A 13,264-nucleotide genomic window follows, 5' to 3' on the forward strand; every position below is an offset into this window, starting at 1 on the left:
CAGCTTGGAGCTGAGACATCACTAGCCTACTTACTGACACTACCTGTAGCTACTGCTACAACAGGTACATACCAATATATGATAGTTGACTTCGCATGTCCACTGAGCTACTGCTACAACAAAGGAAATGGTTACTCGACTTGTAGAGGAAGAAGAGTGAAATTATGGATCATATTCAGGTAGTCATCCAGTAGTATACATACTAGTCTACAATTGTCACTCAAATTTGCCTTCAATAAAGTACTTTTCTGAATTTTTCATACTTTTTTTTTCGGCATGAGTCTTTTGTTTTCGGGGCGACATGATATAATTTTGGGGCGACACATGTTGTAGTTTTCGGGGCGACACACAATAGTTTTTGGGGCGACACAATTTCCTTTTTCGGGGTGTCACACAAATTCAATTTCGGGGGGGCACAAATAATATTTGTGCAGATTCAGCAGCATAATATATTTCCTCGAAAGTTGACTTCAGTCTCGATAGTTCGGATGGATGGTATGGGACTGTAATTTTCAGCACGGTGATCGACCAGTTCTAAAGCTCGGCACCTGAAACGATTGTTGAATGGTGCCCGATAAGTACCTTTACTAGGTTTGGGATGTCCCTTGGATCAACAGAACTTGCTACATCTATTCAATGTATCACCCAGATTTGCATACAACGAACAGAGACAGTACTCACGTTCCATCATGGTGCGTATTCGGTGTGCACGTTCAGATATCACACTGACCATCTTCCTTGAGGCCTACTAGTACATAATGGTACGGTAGACTGAAAATCATCACTGCCCGGTAGACTCAAACGAGTTCATCACATTGATGTATCCTGTTTTGCAGTAATTGCAATGTATAATTAATTAGATATCACACTGGGTGATGATGGAAGAAGCGACGTGAGATCCATGCAGCAGCAGCGTGGGATGGACCCATCAAGAACCCTACATAAGCACCTGGGACGTGAGTTGCGACTCAGAAAAGAATCCAACAACTTACTATACACGAGTTCTACAATACAACGATAACCCAAACGTACGATCCTTTTTGACTTGAATTCATTCTAGCTGACCCGGACCTATCTGTCTAGGTCACACAATATGTCGGGAGTATCTGATACAGCAAGAGATACTTTTCAAGGGCAGCCAGCGCCAACGCGGGCAACGCGACGGCGCAAGAACAAAGTGTGGGCGGTTGCATTCTTCAATGATGGTCGACGGGTCGTCACCAGTTCGCATGATAAAACCCTGCGAATTTTAGATGTGCGGCAGATAGGAGAAATGGTAGGAGAGCCATTCAAGGGGCATACGGACCGTGTGCGATCAGTCGCCATATCTCCAGATGACGGCCGAATTGCGAGTGGTGGAGATGATGCCACCGTCATCATCTGGGATACCGAGAGCAAACAGATGGTATTCAATCCGCTGGTGAAGCACACAGAGAAGGTGAACTCTGTGTGCTTCTCCCCGGATGGAAGGAGAGTCGCAAGCGGTTCGCATGATTCAACGGTTGTTGTATGGAATGCGGAGACTGGCGCAGTCCTTGCAACACTCGATCATCGTAATGGTGGCAAAACCGGCGTACACGTGTGGAGCGTGTCATTTAGCCCGGATGGGCTAAAATTAGCATCCGGATCATCTGACCATACCATCCGGGTGTGGCGCACCGTTAACGCCGAATGTTTGCTCAAGATCAACGCTGGCTTGCAATGGACAGTTCGAAGTGTTGTGTGGTCGCCCGACGGCAACCAGCTTGTATCTGTAGCATCCAACAATACAGCCAAGTTCTGGGATTCGTCTAGTGGAGAAAAGATCGGTCAACCGTGTATCGGTCACACTCGCTGGATCACCTGTCTTGCCATCTCTTCAGATAACTCCTTCATCGCCACAGCATCAGGCGACAGCACTGTGCGGCTATGGTGCACAAAGACACATAAGCAGATAGGACATGTACTTGAACATGCCAAAAAAGTTCACTTTGTTGCGATTTCTCCCGATGCAGAACTGCTTGTGACTCGGAGTGGAGCCGATCATGGAGATCTTCTGCTTTGGTCTGTTAGGGACATACTGGAGCATGGTAAAGTAGAGGAAAGCACGACAGAGGACGAGGAAATACAGGGAGAGCAACTCTGCAGAAGCGAAACGCAGGCACGTTCTTGCACGTTATTGTTGTGCCTTTCTATTCATAACATGTTTTTACGTGCTGACTCACAGAGTTGTTGTGACAGCAAAAATGAGCATATCTGCGATAACATCAATCACAAAGAGCCCTCTGTTGATCAGGACAGTACATGCGACTCCTCTGACTTCCACGACGCCCTTAGCAGTATTAGTGACGACCAAGACTTATTATTTGATGTGAGCTATTTGTCTTCGTTCACTTTTGACCGAACGTGAGCTTGCTCTGTGTAGATCTTCGCTATAAGGAAGACAGTCCGCAATTCTTGGGACCTTCATATCATCGAAGACCTCTTGACCCATGAAATCGAGTTCGACGAAGATGACAACAGATGCGATACGTATGCTAATCGCTCAATTGTAAGGGCGCGAAAGTTCGAGTGGGACGATGCACTTCAAGACGCAGTCAAGGTCAGACATTCCGTCTCTCGTGATGCCGTCGACGATAGGTCACTCAGTGTTGTCGCATAGTCTATTGCTATCCAGCCCTCATTACTGGGCTACGTTTCCAAGGGCATCGCCCTTTGCGGCAACAAGCAGCTCTGGGACGCGATGGAAGCTTTCGATTCCGCTTTTGTATTTTCCAATAGCGATCCCAATATCCTCAATCTTTTACTACTGATCAAGGTACTGTAGTCACTGTTCTAACAGTCATGCTTGTCGCACCAAGACTTCGATGTCATTTTATCCAGGCTATTGCGCTTTTCTATGCCGGTCGCCACGATGAGGCAATGCGACGGGTTCAAGACCTCACAACCGCTTCTCAACACTCAGATCCAATTCCGTGTAGCGTTGCCAATGTGAGCTTTGTATCAAACCTGAAATTTCTCTCACTCTCGACCAAACCTGTTAGTCGTATCTACATGTGCAGCTTGCAACCACTGCTTTCCAGGATGGGCGGTACAGCGAAGCCGCCAATCAACTCGATTGTAGTATTCCCAGTTTAACGGAATTGTTCTCGAGCAGAGCACTTTTTGAACCTAGATTGAAGATATTCACGGTGGTGCGCCGTGAGATCACAGAGCTCATTCCCACTGATTGATGATATGCCGGACAGCTCTTCGGATGGGACTTAGACACGTCATGGCAAAGCGTCAACCAAATGCGATGCAAAGCATACCTCTGCGCTGATCGAGTGATCGAAGCTGTCCAATCCCACCAACATATGATGTCTATGATCGATGAGGATGTGAAGGACGGCAACCTCGAATGGTCTACTGGTCAGCGCTTTTGAGTCTCAGATGACTTGAGCATCGACACTTATTCTGGTATCGTTTAGCATTCAAGGATGATTGCACTGCGCGCTGTATCGCAAAAGGAGACGAGGCTGTTGCTGCAAAAAATTATGAAACGGCTATTGAACTATATTCAGCGGGGATCGAGCTGGACTCTTGGTGCGAGTCACTCTTGATGCGCCGCAGTGAAGCAAATTTGGAACGCAACTTCTTCGTGATGGCTCTTCACGACGCGAACAGTGTGAGGATGTCAGTCATTATTTCTCTAGCAGTTGTACTTATTCTGCCAATTGCATAGGTAATTAAACTCAATCCTTCTTCTCACATAGGGTACAAAATAAAGAATGCAGCGCTTCTTGGCGCTGTGCGCTGCAATGAAGCTGAAGAGGTCTTCGAAATCATGTTCTCCAAGTGGGACGATACCCCAGATGCACAGATACGACGTAAGTCCTGAAGAACTTATCTGTCAACTTGAAGATGATGACCTTTTCTTCAGAGCTGCAGCAGTGTACCAGTATATCAGACATAGATCATCGTATTCGACAAGTCATTCACACTCGACTAGAAAGTGCCCCACTTCGTCTACTGATTCCCGACCCTCCCCCGTTATCTGTTTTTGTAGATGCCTCTACTTCATTTGGTATCGGTTTCCTCGCTGATTCCCGCTGGCTCGCTTGGGAATTGTTGGACGGCTGGAGGGCAGATGGTCGAGACATCGGATGGGCAGAAATGGTAGCAATCGACCTCGGTCTTCGCGCCCTTGTCCGCTCGGGTCTTCGTGATGTGCACGTGCAGTTCCATTCTGACCACCAGGGTGGTGTCAAAGCCCTTCAGGTTGGTCGATCTCGCAATGTGGTCCAAAATGATATTCTGCAATGTCTCTCGTCATTTGCCCTCGAGCATGGCATTCGGATTTCTGTTGAATGGGTGAGGTCTTGCGATAACATGGCAGATGGCATCTCTCGTGGCATTTTTCCCGCTTCTTGCTTTCGTTTCAGTTCTCCTCCTCCCTTGCCTGATTACCTCAGATCCTTTGTGCGCTTGGTGTAGTTTGGTAGTTCCCTGCAAAGTTTCCCACCGTTTTACGCTATCACATGTTATGGCCGGTCCGAGAACTTTTGATATCAACAACTTTCGGGACGTACAAAATTTGTACGCTGACCAATTTTGTAATACCTCAACTCTAACATAAATACGATATTATGTACCGAGATTCGCTACTGTAACATATATGTGCAATATCTATCGTATCACCAATGGGGGACACAGTACTAGTGCCTGACAACTAATCACTCCAGCAGTCAGCTCACCAGGATGTGATGCGATGACCGACCGAGCCTAAAGATTTACCTGTCGCGTAGATAAACCTGAGCATCTCTCTGTTGAAGTGCTATCGCTCAAATCATCATCATCATCATCATGTCCGAGCAGCTGACTTTGTACCTTCACAAGGCGAGGAACAATGGAAAGTAAAGCGGAAAACATGCTGTCAAATAGATGCACATAGTGGAACTGGCATTCATGATGTCACAATACATTCAATGCTGGCATCTGGTCCATTGCCAAGTAGGGCGGAAGCTATATAATAGAAACGAGCAGAAAGAACGTCTTCAAGTGAGCTCCGATCGAGCTTGACGGAAACACCGTCGAGGAGCTCAGACTTTGACCCGCTCAGGATTTTGAATACAGGCAGCGAGCAGCTAGACGTGATGGAAAAAAACGATGGTCTTCGAAGTCCGCTTGATCTTTTATTTATACTAGTATAAGTAGTATTTCCTTGAAAGTTGATTCCAGTTTCGATGGTTCGAATGGATGCTATGTGACTGTAATTAGCAGCACAACGATTGGCTAGTTCTAAAGTTCCGCACCTAAAATGATTGTTGAATGGTGCCCGATAAGTATCTTGAGGTTTTGTATGTCCCTTGGCTTGATTGGATCAACAGTGCTACATCTATTCAATTCATTATTCGCATATCTGCATATTACGAACAGAGACAGTACTCACTCGTGTGCCCAATTCGGTGCGAACACAGACATGTACTGACTTTTTGTCAGGAACCGGAGGAATTTACATTGACTATCTTGCTCGAGCTCTACCACAGAATAACATGATATACCGAGAACCATCACTGCCCGATACACTCGGATAAATTTACCACATTGATGTATCCTATTTTGAAGTAATTGCAATGGGAAATAAATTGGAGATCATACCAGACTGGGTGATGATTCGGAAGAAGCGATATGAGATCCATGCTGCAGCAGCGTGGTATGGGCCCACCCAAGAATTCTACATAAGCACCTAGGACATGAGTCGCGGCTCGGAAAAAAATCCAAGAACTCACTGTACACAGAAACCACAACACAACGATAACCCAAACGTACGCTCTTTGGCAACTTGAATTTACTCTAACTGTCCGTCTCTCTGTCTAGGTCACACAATATGTCAGGGGTACCTGATACAGCAAGAGATACTTTGAAAGGGCAGCCTGCGCCAATAAAAGCGGTGCGACGGCGCAAGAACAAAGTGTGGGCAGTGGCATTCTTTAATGACTGTCGACGGGTCGTCACTGGTTCACATGATAAAACCCTGCGAATTTTAGATGTGCGGCAGACAGGAGAAATGGTAGGAGAGCCATTCAAGGGGCACACGGACCGGGTGCGATCAGTCGCCATATCTTCAGACGACAGCCGAATTGTGAGTGGTGGAGATGATACCACCGTCATCATCTGGGACACCGAGAGCAAACAGATGTTGCTCAATCCGCTGGTGAAGCATACAGAGAAGGTGAATTCTGTGTGCTTCTCCCCGGATGGATGGAGGATTGCAAGCGGTTCACATGATTCGACGGTTGTTGTATGGGATGCAGAGACTGGCGCAGTCCTTGCAACACTCGATCATCGTAAAACCGTACGCGTGTGGAGTGTGTCATTTAGCCCGGATGGGCTAAAATTAGCATCCGGATCATCTGACCATACCATCCGGGTGTGGCGCACCGTTAACGCCGAATGTTTGCTCAAGATCAACGCTGGCCAATGGTCAGTTCGAAGCGTTGTGTGGTCGCCTGACGGTAACCAGCTTGTCTCTGGATCATCCGACAATACAGCCAAGTTCTGGGACTCGTCTAGTGGAGAAAAGATCGGTCAACCATGCATCGGTCACACTCGCTGGATCACCTGTCTTGCCATCTCTTCAGATAGCTCCTTCATTGCCACGGCATCGGACGACAGCACTGTGCGGCTATGGTGCACAAAGACGCATAAGCAGATAGGACATTCACTTAAGCACGCCAAAAAAGTTCACTCTGTCGCAATTTCTCCCGATGCAGAACTGCTTGTGAGTGGAGCCGATGATGGGAATCTTCAGCTTTGGTCTGTTAGGGACATCCTGGAGCATGACGAAGTGGAGGGAAGCACAACAGAGTACGAAGAAGTACAAGGAGAACAACTTGAACTCCGCAGCAGCGAAACGCAGGTATGTTCTTGCTCGTTGTTGTTCTGCCTTTCTATTCATCCATAACAATTTTTTGTGTACTGACTCACAGAGTGATTGCGACAGCGAAAATGAGCATAACAGCTATAATGGCAATCACAGAGAGCCCTCTGTTTATCAGGATGGTACAAGTGACTCCGACACCCACGACGATGACGACCAGGACCCGTTATTTGACGTGAGCTATTTGTCTTCGTTCACTTTTGACCGAACGTGAACTTACTTTATGTAGATCTTCGCTATAAAGAAGACGGTCCGAAATTCCGGGGACCTTCATATCATCGAAGACCTCCTGACTCATGAGATTGATTTTGACGAAGATGACAACAGACGCGATACGTATGGTAATCGCTCAATTGTAAGGGCACGAAAGTCCGAGTGGGACGATGCACTTCAAGACGCAGTTAGGGTCAGATATTCTGTCTCTCATAATGTCGTCGACGATAAGTTACTCAGCTTTGTCGCATAGTCTATTGCTATACAGCCCTCATTATTGGGTTACATTTCCAAGGGCATCGCCCTTTGCGGCAACAAGCAGCTCTGGGACGCGATGGAAGCTTTCGATTCCGCTTTTGTGTTTTCCAATAGTGATCCGAATATCATCAATCTTTTACTGTTGATCAAGGTACTGTAGTCACTATTCTAACAGTCAGTTTGTCACCAAGCTTCGATATCATTTTGTCCAGGCTATTGCGCTTTTCTATGCCGGTCGCTACGATGAGGCAGTGCGGCGAGTTGAAGACCTCACGACCGCTTCTCAACACTCAGATCCAATTCCGTGCAACGTTGTGAATGTGAGCTTTGTGTCAAACCTCGAATTTTTCTCACTCTCGACCATACCTATCAGTCGTATCTACGTGTGCAGCTTGCAGTAATTGCTTTCCAGGATGGGCGGTACAGCGAAGCCGCCGATCAACTCGACCGTAGTGTTCCCAGTATGACGGACTTGTTCTCGAGCAGAGCACTTTTTGAACCTAGATTGAAGATATTCACGGTGGTGCGCCATGAGACCACAGAGCCCATTTTACTGATTGCTGATATGCCGGACAGCTCTTCGGCTGGGACTTGGACACGTCATGGCAAACCGTCAACAAAATACGGTGCGAAGCATACCTCTGCGCTGATCGAGTGATCGAAGCTGTCCAATCCCACCAATATATGATGTCCATGATCGATGAGGATGTGAAAGACAGCGACCTCGAGTGGTCTACTGGTGAGCACTTTTGGGTCTTAGATGACTTGAGCATCGACACTTACTCTGGTATCGTTTAGCATTCAAGAATGATTGCACTGCGCGCTGTGTCGCAAAGGGAGACGAAGCTGTTGCTGCAAAAAATTATGAAACGGCTATTGAATTGTATTCAGCGGGGATCGAGCTGGACTCTTCATGCGAGTCACTCTTTGTGCGCCGCAGTAAAGCAAATTTGGAACGCAACCTCTTCGTAGTGGCTCTTCACGATGCGAACAGGGTGAGGACGATAGTTATCATTTCTCTAGCAACTGTGCTTATTCTACCAATTGTATAGGTCATTAAACTCAATCCTTCTTCTTACGTAGGGTACGAATTGAAGAATGCGGCGCTTCTTGGCGCTGTGCGCTGCAATGAGGCAGAAGAGGCCTTCGAAATTATGTTCTCCAAGTTGGGTGATACCCCAGATGGACAGATACGACGTAAGCCCTAAAAAAGTCATTTATCTACTTGAAGATGATGACCTTGTCTCCAGAGCCACAGCCCTGTTCCAGTATATCAAATATAGATTATCTTCGACAAGTCATTCACACTCGACTAGAAAGTACCCCGCCCCGTCCGCTGATTCCCGACCCTCCCCCGTTATCTATTTTTGTCGATGCCTCTACTTCATTTGGTATCGGTTTCCTCGCTGATTCCCGCTGGCTCGCTTGGGAATTGTTGGACGGTTGGAGGGCAAATGGTCGAGACATCGGATGGGCAGAAATGGTAGCGATCGACCTCGGTCTTCGCGCCCTTGTCCGCTCGGGTCTTCGTGACGTGCGTGTGCAGTTGCATTCTGACCACCAGGGTGGTGTTCAAGCCCTTAAGGCTGGTCGATCTCGTAACGTGGTCCAAAATGACATTCTGCAACGTCTCTCCTCGTTTGCCCTCGAACATGGTATTCGGATCTCTGTTAAATGGGTGAGGTCTTGCGATAACCTGGCAGATGGCATCTCTCGCGGCGTTTTCCCCCCTTCCCGCTTTCGTTTCAGCTCTCCTCCTCCCTTGCCTGATTACCTCAAACCCTTTGTCCGCTTGGTGTAGTTTGGTACTAGTTCCCTGCAAAGTTTCCCACCGCTTTATGTTATCACATGTTATGGCCGGTCCGAGAACTTTTGATATCAACAACTTTCGGGACGGACAAAATTTGTACGCTGACCTATATCTTGTAATACCTCAACTCTAACATAAATATGATATTATATACCGAGATTCGCTACTGTAATATATATGTGCAATATCTATGTAACCAACGGGGGACACAGCATTACCTGACAGGACGGCAGAGCACCTCCCCACGAACTGTAACTTCCCTCGCAAGTGAAAACAACGGCTCAATGACATCCACATCAATTTCGCTCAACGATGTGGTTGTCTGAAAATCTATCACCTGTACGTTGCAAGATGCAATTTCCAGCGCTGCCACAATACAGGAAACTTCCGACTCTTCTGGATCTGCCACAAACGTCAATTTGCGCAACATGGGAAGATGAAGTTCGTCAAATATCTTGAGAACTTCACGTTGTTGAAAAGGATCCGAGGGGATAGGGAAAGTGATCGATTCGAGGCAAGAGTGGGTAGTTGAATTGTGTGGATGGCCGATATCTGATAAGATTAGATCGACCTTGATGGACTCCATACGAGGGAACATGAGGAAAGTAGAACGTATGATGCGGGCCGAAGCATTCTGGACCCAAAGATGACGCACGTTGTCACAGGTGGGAATGTGTCTAAATCGCATAGTAAGAGACCAGCGATAAGTGATGTGTAGATGGGTGAGGTTTGGTGCATTGAAACTGCTGAGTTCTGACCAGCAGCACTGCAAGGATTTCAACTCGGGTGTGTCGAAGTTACGGTTCAGGTCGTCTGAAAACGCCAGGGCCACGGCTTCCCAACGCTTGCTCTCAGAAAGAAGGATTTCGAGCAGTTGAGAATCTGCTTGTGAGGGTTCTTGACACGGCTGTCGCATGCAGCGGCGTGTGGTGCGTACAGGGAGCTCTCCGGACACGATGCGGAGGGTAAGGGGCTGATTTCCAGAGCGTGCAAGCCACGACTGAAGGAAAGATGGAAGGAATGGTTTCAACGGTTCGACTCGCCCCGGAAGGGAGACCTGCATGCGCGACCAGATCGCTGTCGTTGAAAGTGATATGACTCGCCAAAAATGACACACGCGGGTGAAGACTAGGGGAGGGCTGCCAACATTGGGGGAGATGGTTGTATCCCCATAGGAGAAGACACTAGGACAGTCTGGAACGTCATTGACGACAAGCAAGAATATGTGCTGTAGAAGTTCCACTGGCAGCATATGGATGTGGGCGGCTGGGTAGTTCATGTTCACGGGAGAAAACTCGTGTGAATCAGTGAGACCGACGTGGAAGGTCATAGTTCGGGTGAAACTGCAGGGTCTGAGATATGAAACTTGGCAAGCCTCTTATGTGATTTTCAACCAACACGTGTGCAAAGGAGCTCACAGGTATTCTGCCAAATAATTTGACCCTGCAACGAACAGGGTTTCCAATCAGGACTCAGTTAACGTTACTTGATGCATCAGACATAAGCAAAAATGTAGTACACACATAAGTGTTAGCGACGCTTGGACGTCTTCTCACGCACTTTGTACGGATCTCAGCATTTCCCACATTCTTCCCCAGCACAGTTTTCCTGAGTTAGCTGAGGAACGAGGCTAACGGAGAAGTCAGTCTACGTGTGAGTTAGCGGTGTGACAGTAATGCTCTTTTTTCTCGTCCAGACACTAGCCCTAGCTTTCTTTCTCTGCTCATTAATTCAGTACTTGTTTCTATGCTAATAACCCCGACGATGCAGTCTTGCCAGATTTCACGACCGTCGAATACAGAGCTGCTAGGGCTCGTCTGATAGCCAAAGGTGTCGCGCTAGCTGCAGAAGCATTGGAGACGCTATGGACCTTCAACGTTCTTCAACAACGACATAGCCAAAGACGCTTGGGCAGATCAAGTGGAAGAAGAGCTAAGTCACGGTGTTGGAGGTAACATGCAAGTCTCGCTATTACTCTTATCTTGGTTTACTTTCACACTCACTTGTTGCACACGTACAATAACGGTCTCGTATTTTACATCGTCGCTAACGCAGACAGGTATATGATAGTCTCCCATCCTTACATTATACTCAAACTGAGGTGAGATACTCGCACTCATACTCGACCGTCACTAATGTTTACGGTAGTCCCTCGTTTGTCTCTCGCAGGTACTTATGCTTATATCAGAATTGTACTCATGAGCAAGCTTCGAATACTTGGAACCGTTGGATGGAAACCACTGGCAGATTGAGAGTTGACTCACTTTTGAAGTGCAATATTTTGGCCCTCAAAGCTACTGGGTGTAAAGATGAAAAACGAATGCCTAAGATCGAGTACTGCCTGGTAGGTCTCAGTGTGGTATGACAGGGGCCCCGCCTAGCACCGCTATGATGATTCAGCGCTTTAATTTAAGCTACTCGCTGAGTCATCATAGCACTGTTATTGCACGACACCTAGACATGTGGTAGACAACTTTTGCTTTTGTTATGAACTAGGTATGCTTGTTGTCCATCCTGCAAGTTGGTGTGATGTCTGCCTCGATCTCTACTCTATCTCTTCAGACCCCGCCAATTCTCCACATGCAATCGCTTGCGGTCACATCTTCTGTCTCACGTGCGTTCATACTCCCGGCCAGCTTGCGGCCTCCAATATTCATGTCTCTCCTCTCATATCCGACTCTTCAATCCCAGGTGCCTTCGCTCTTTATCACCAAGTGCATGTCCACTTTGCCGCAAGCCTTTCCAGTCAGATCGTATCAAGAAACTCCACCTTGCGAATCCACCCGAACTAGATAATGCTGCACAGGACGCTATCGATGCTCATGCCAGTCTCCTCCTCCAGCGCATAGCTCTGGTTTCAGGTGAAGAGACACCTGAGGCAGATGTCGTTGAAGTAGTCACCGAAGTACAGGAATGGCTGCAGTCTCAACCAGACGACCCCAGCTCTGTGAGTCTTTTCGTCATTGCAAAGACGACGTATGGCGGTCCTCGTTGCAAATACAATTTCTTTCCATTTTCTCACATGCGACATTTTTAGCATATGGCTCTTCGGGCTGCCGTGTCTTCCCTTCAGCGATACAAAGCTCTTCAAGATCAGAGCGAACGTGAAAAAGCAGAATATCGTCGCCTCCGAAGTCAACTTCGGAACAACAAGCGAAATGCAGACCACGACTCCAAAACATCTCGTGCAGTGGAAGAAAGTCTACTTTCCAGGATTCAAGAAATTGAGAATGAACATGCTCTGTGAGTCATCAGTAGTAAGGTAATGAATATCTTCTAAATGACTTCTCTATATAGAGAGGTGATCATTTGGTTCAGCGGCATCTGCATTGGACTTACCTCGTGTCCTTATAGCTGTCCCAATTACATGTCGAGTTAGAAAACCTTAGAAACCCGCAACCCCGATATCGCAACACCAGCAACCCCCTCCCCCCACCTCCAGAGCCCTTGCCAATCGATCGGTTCCCAACCTTTGCAAGGCCCGGTGGAGGTCTCGATCCTCTCTTAGGCGGTGCCGTTCCATACCCCGCACCACCCCCGCGGGATAACGCCACTCAAGTCAATGGCGAAGCCCACGCCTCAGGATCCAAGGGAGCAAACTCGTCCCATAAGCCAATTTTTCATCCCCCTAAGCCCCCACCCATATCCAATATCAGACCTCCCGAGGCTCCTCGGGTAGAAGAACACTGGACAGACGACACGCGACGGCCCCGTGTATCATCCATACACAGCCGCGCACCCGAGTCTCAGTCAAAAATAAACATCACGACCCGCGGAGCGCACATCCCTCCAGGCACTGTCCGCGTCAATTCTTCTCCTACCTGGGCGACACGTCCCCTCGTCGTTGAGGATCGGCGATCTGATGATGAGAGAGAGCTACGACGCAAAGAGAAGAGCAGTATCAGTATCAGCACAGACGTAACGAATGATCTGTCCACGCGGCTAGCCTCTGCCGCAGCTTACGTCTCAGGCTATGGCTCAGGATACGAATCAGGGTACCAGCTGATGAATGCTCCGTACATGTCGTCGGCTGGTGGCAACGAAAGGGCCTTTCCGTTGTTAGAGATGCAATCGCCAGAATC

At 47.8% G+C, this 13,264-nt stretch overlaps 4 protein-coding genes across 4 annotated transcripts; 3 read left to right on the forward strand and 1 right to left on the reverse strand.

Moving 5' to 3' along the window:
* The first annotated feature begins 1,343 nt into the window (after positions 1 to 1,343).
* F5891DRAFT_1062997 (WD40-repeat-containing domain protein) lies at positions 1,344 to 3,287 on the forward strand. Its single transcript, XM_041362985.1, has 6 exons — positions 1,344 to 2,140; positions 2,207 to 2,350; positions 2,405 to 2,581; positions 2,642 to 2,797; positions 2,863 to 3,173; positions 3,228 to 3,287. Exons 1-5 carry the CDS (start codon positions 1,403 to 1,405, stop codon positions 3,115 to 3,117), a joined length of 1,470 nt encoding a protein of 489 aa, XP_041219921.1. The 5' UTR covers positions 1,344 to 1,402; the 3' UTR covers positions 3,118 to 3,173; positions 3,228 to 3,287.
* Positions 3,288 to 6,157: 2,870 nt separating this feature from the next.
* Positions 6,158 to 7,895, forward strand: F5891DRAFT_1063007 (WD40-repeat-containing domain protein; the record flags this gene model as incomplete). Its single annotated transcript, XM_041362986.1, has 5 exons — positions 6,158 to 6,880; positions 6,951 to 7,076; positions 7,131 to 7,307; positions 7,368 to 7,523; positions 7,585 to 7,895. The coding sequence occupies 5 exons, from the start codon at positions 6,158 to 6,160 to the stop codon at positions 7,771 to 7,773; spliced, it is 1,371 nt and encodes a 456-aa protein (XP_041219922.1). The 3' UTR covers positions 7,774 to 7,895.
* Positions 7,896 to 9,972: 2,077 nt separating this feature from the next.
* Positions 9,973 to 10,688, reverse strand: F5891DRAFT_1281663 (uncharacterized protein; the record flags this gene model as incomplete). Its single annotated transcript, XM_041370491.1, has 2 exons — positions 10,581 to 10,688; positions 9,973 to 10,525 (listed from the first exon to the last, which is right to left on the reverse strand). A coding segment is annotated over exon 2 (540 nt), but the record flags the coding sequence as incomplete, so codon positions are not given.
* Positions 10,689 to 11,558: 870 nt separating this feature from the next.
* F5891DRAFT_1063010 (uncharacterized protein) lies at positions 11,559 to 12,644 on the forward strand. Its single transcript, XM_041362987.1, has 3 exons — positions 11,559 to 11,796; positions 11,874 to 12,129; positions 12,220 to 12,644. Exons 1-3 carry the CDS (start codon positions 11,681 to 11,683, stop codon positions 12,427 to 12,429), a joined length of 582 nt encoding a protein of 193 aa, XP_041219924.1. The 5' UTR covers positions 11,559 to 11,680; the 3' UTR covers positions 12,430 to 12,644.
* The last annotated feature ends 620 nt before the right edge of the window (positions 12,645 to 13,264 follow it).

The sequence above is a fragment of the Suillus fuscotomentosus genome (assembly GCF_016647785.1).
Source record: "Suillus fuscotomentosus strain FC203 chromosome Unknown F5891scaffold_81, whole genome shotgun sequence".
Classification (NCBI taxonomy): Eukaryota; Fungi; Basidiomycota; class Agaricomycetes; order Boletales; family Suillaceae; genus Suillus; species Suillus fuscotomentosus.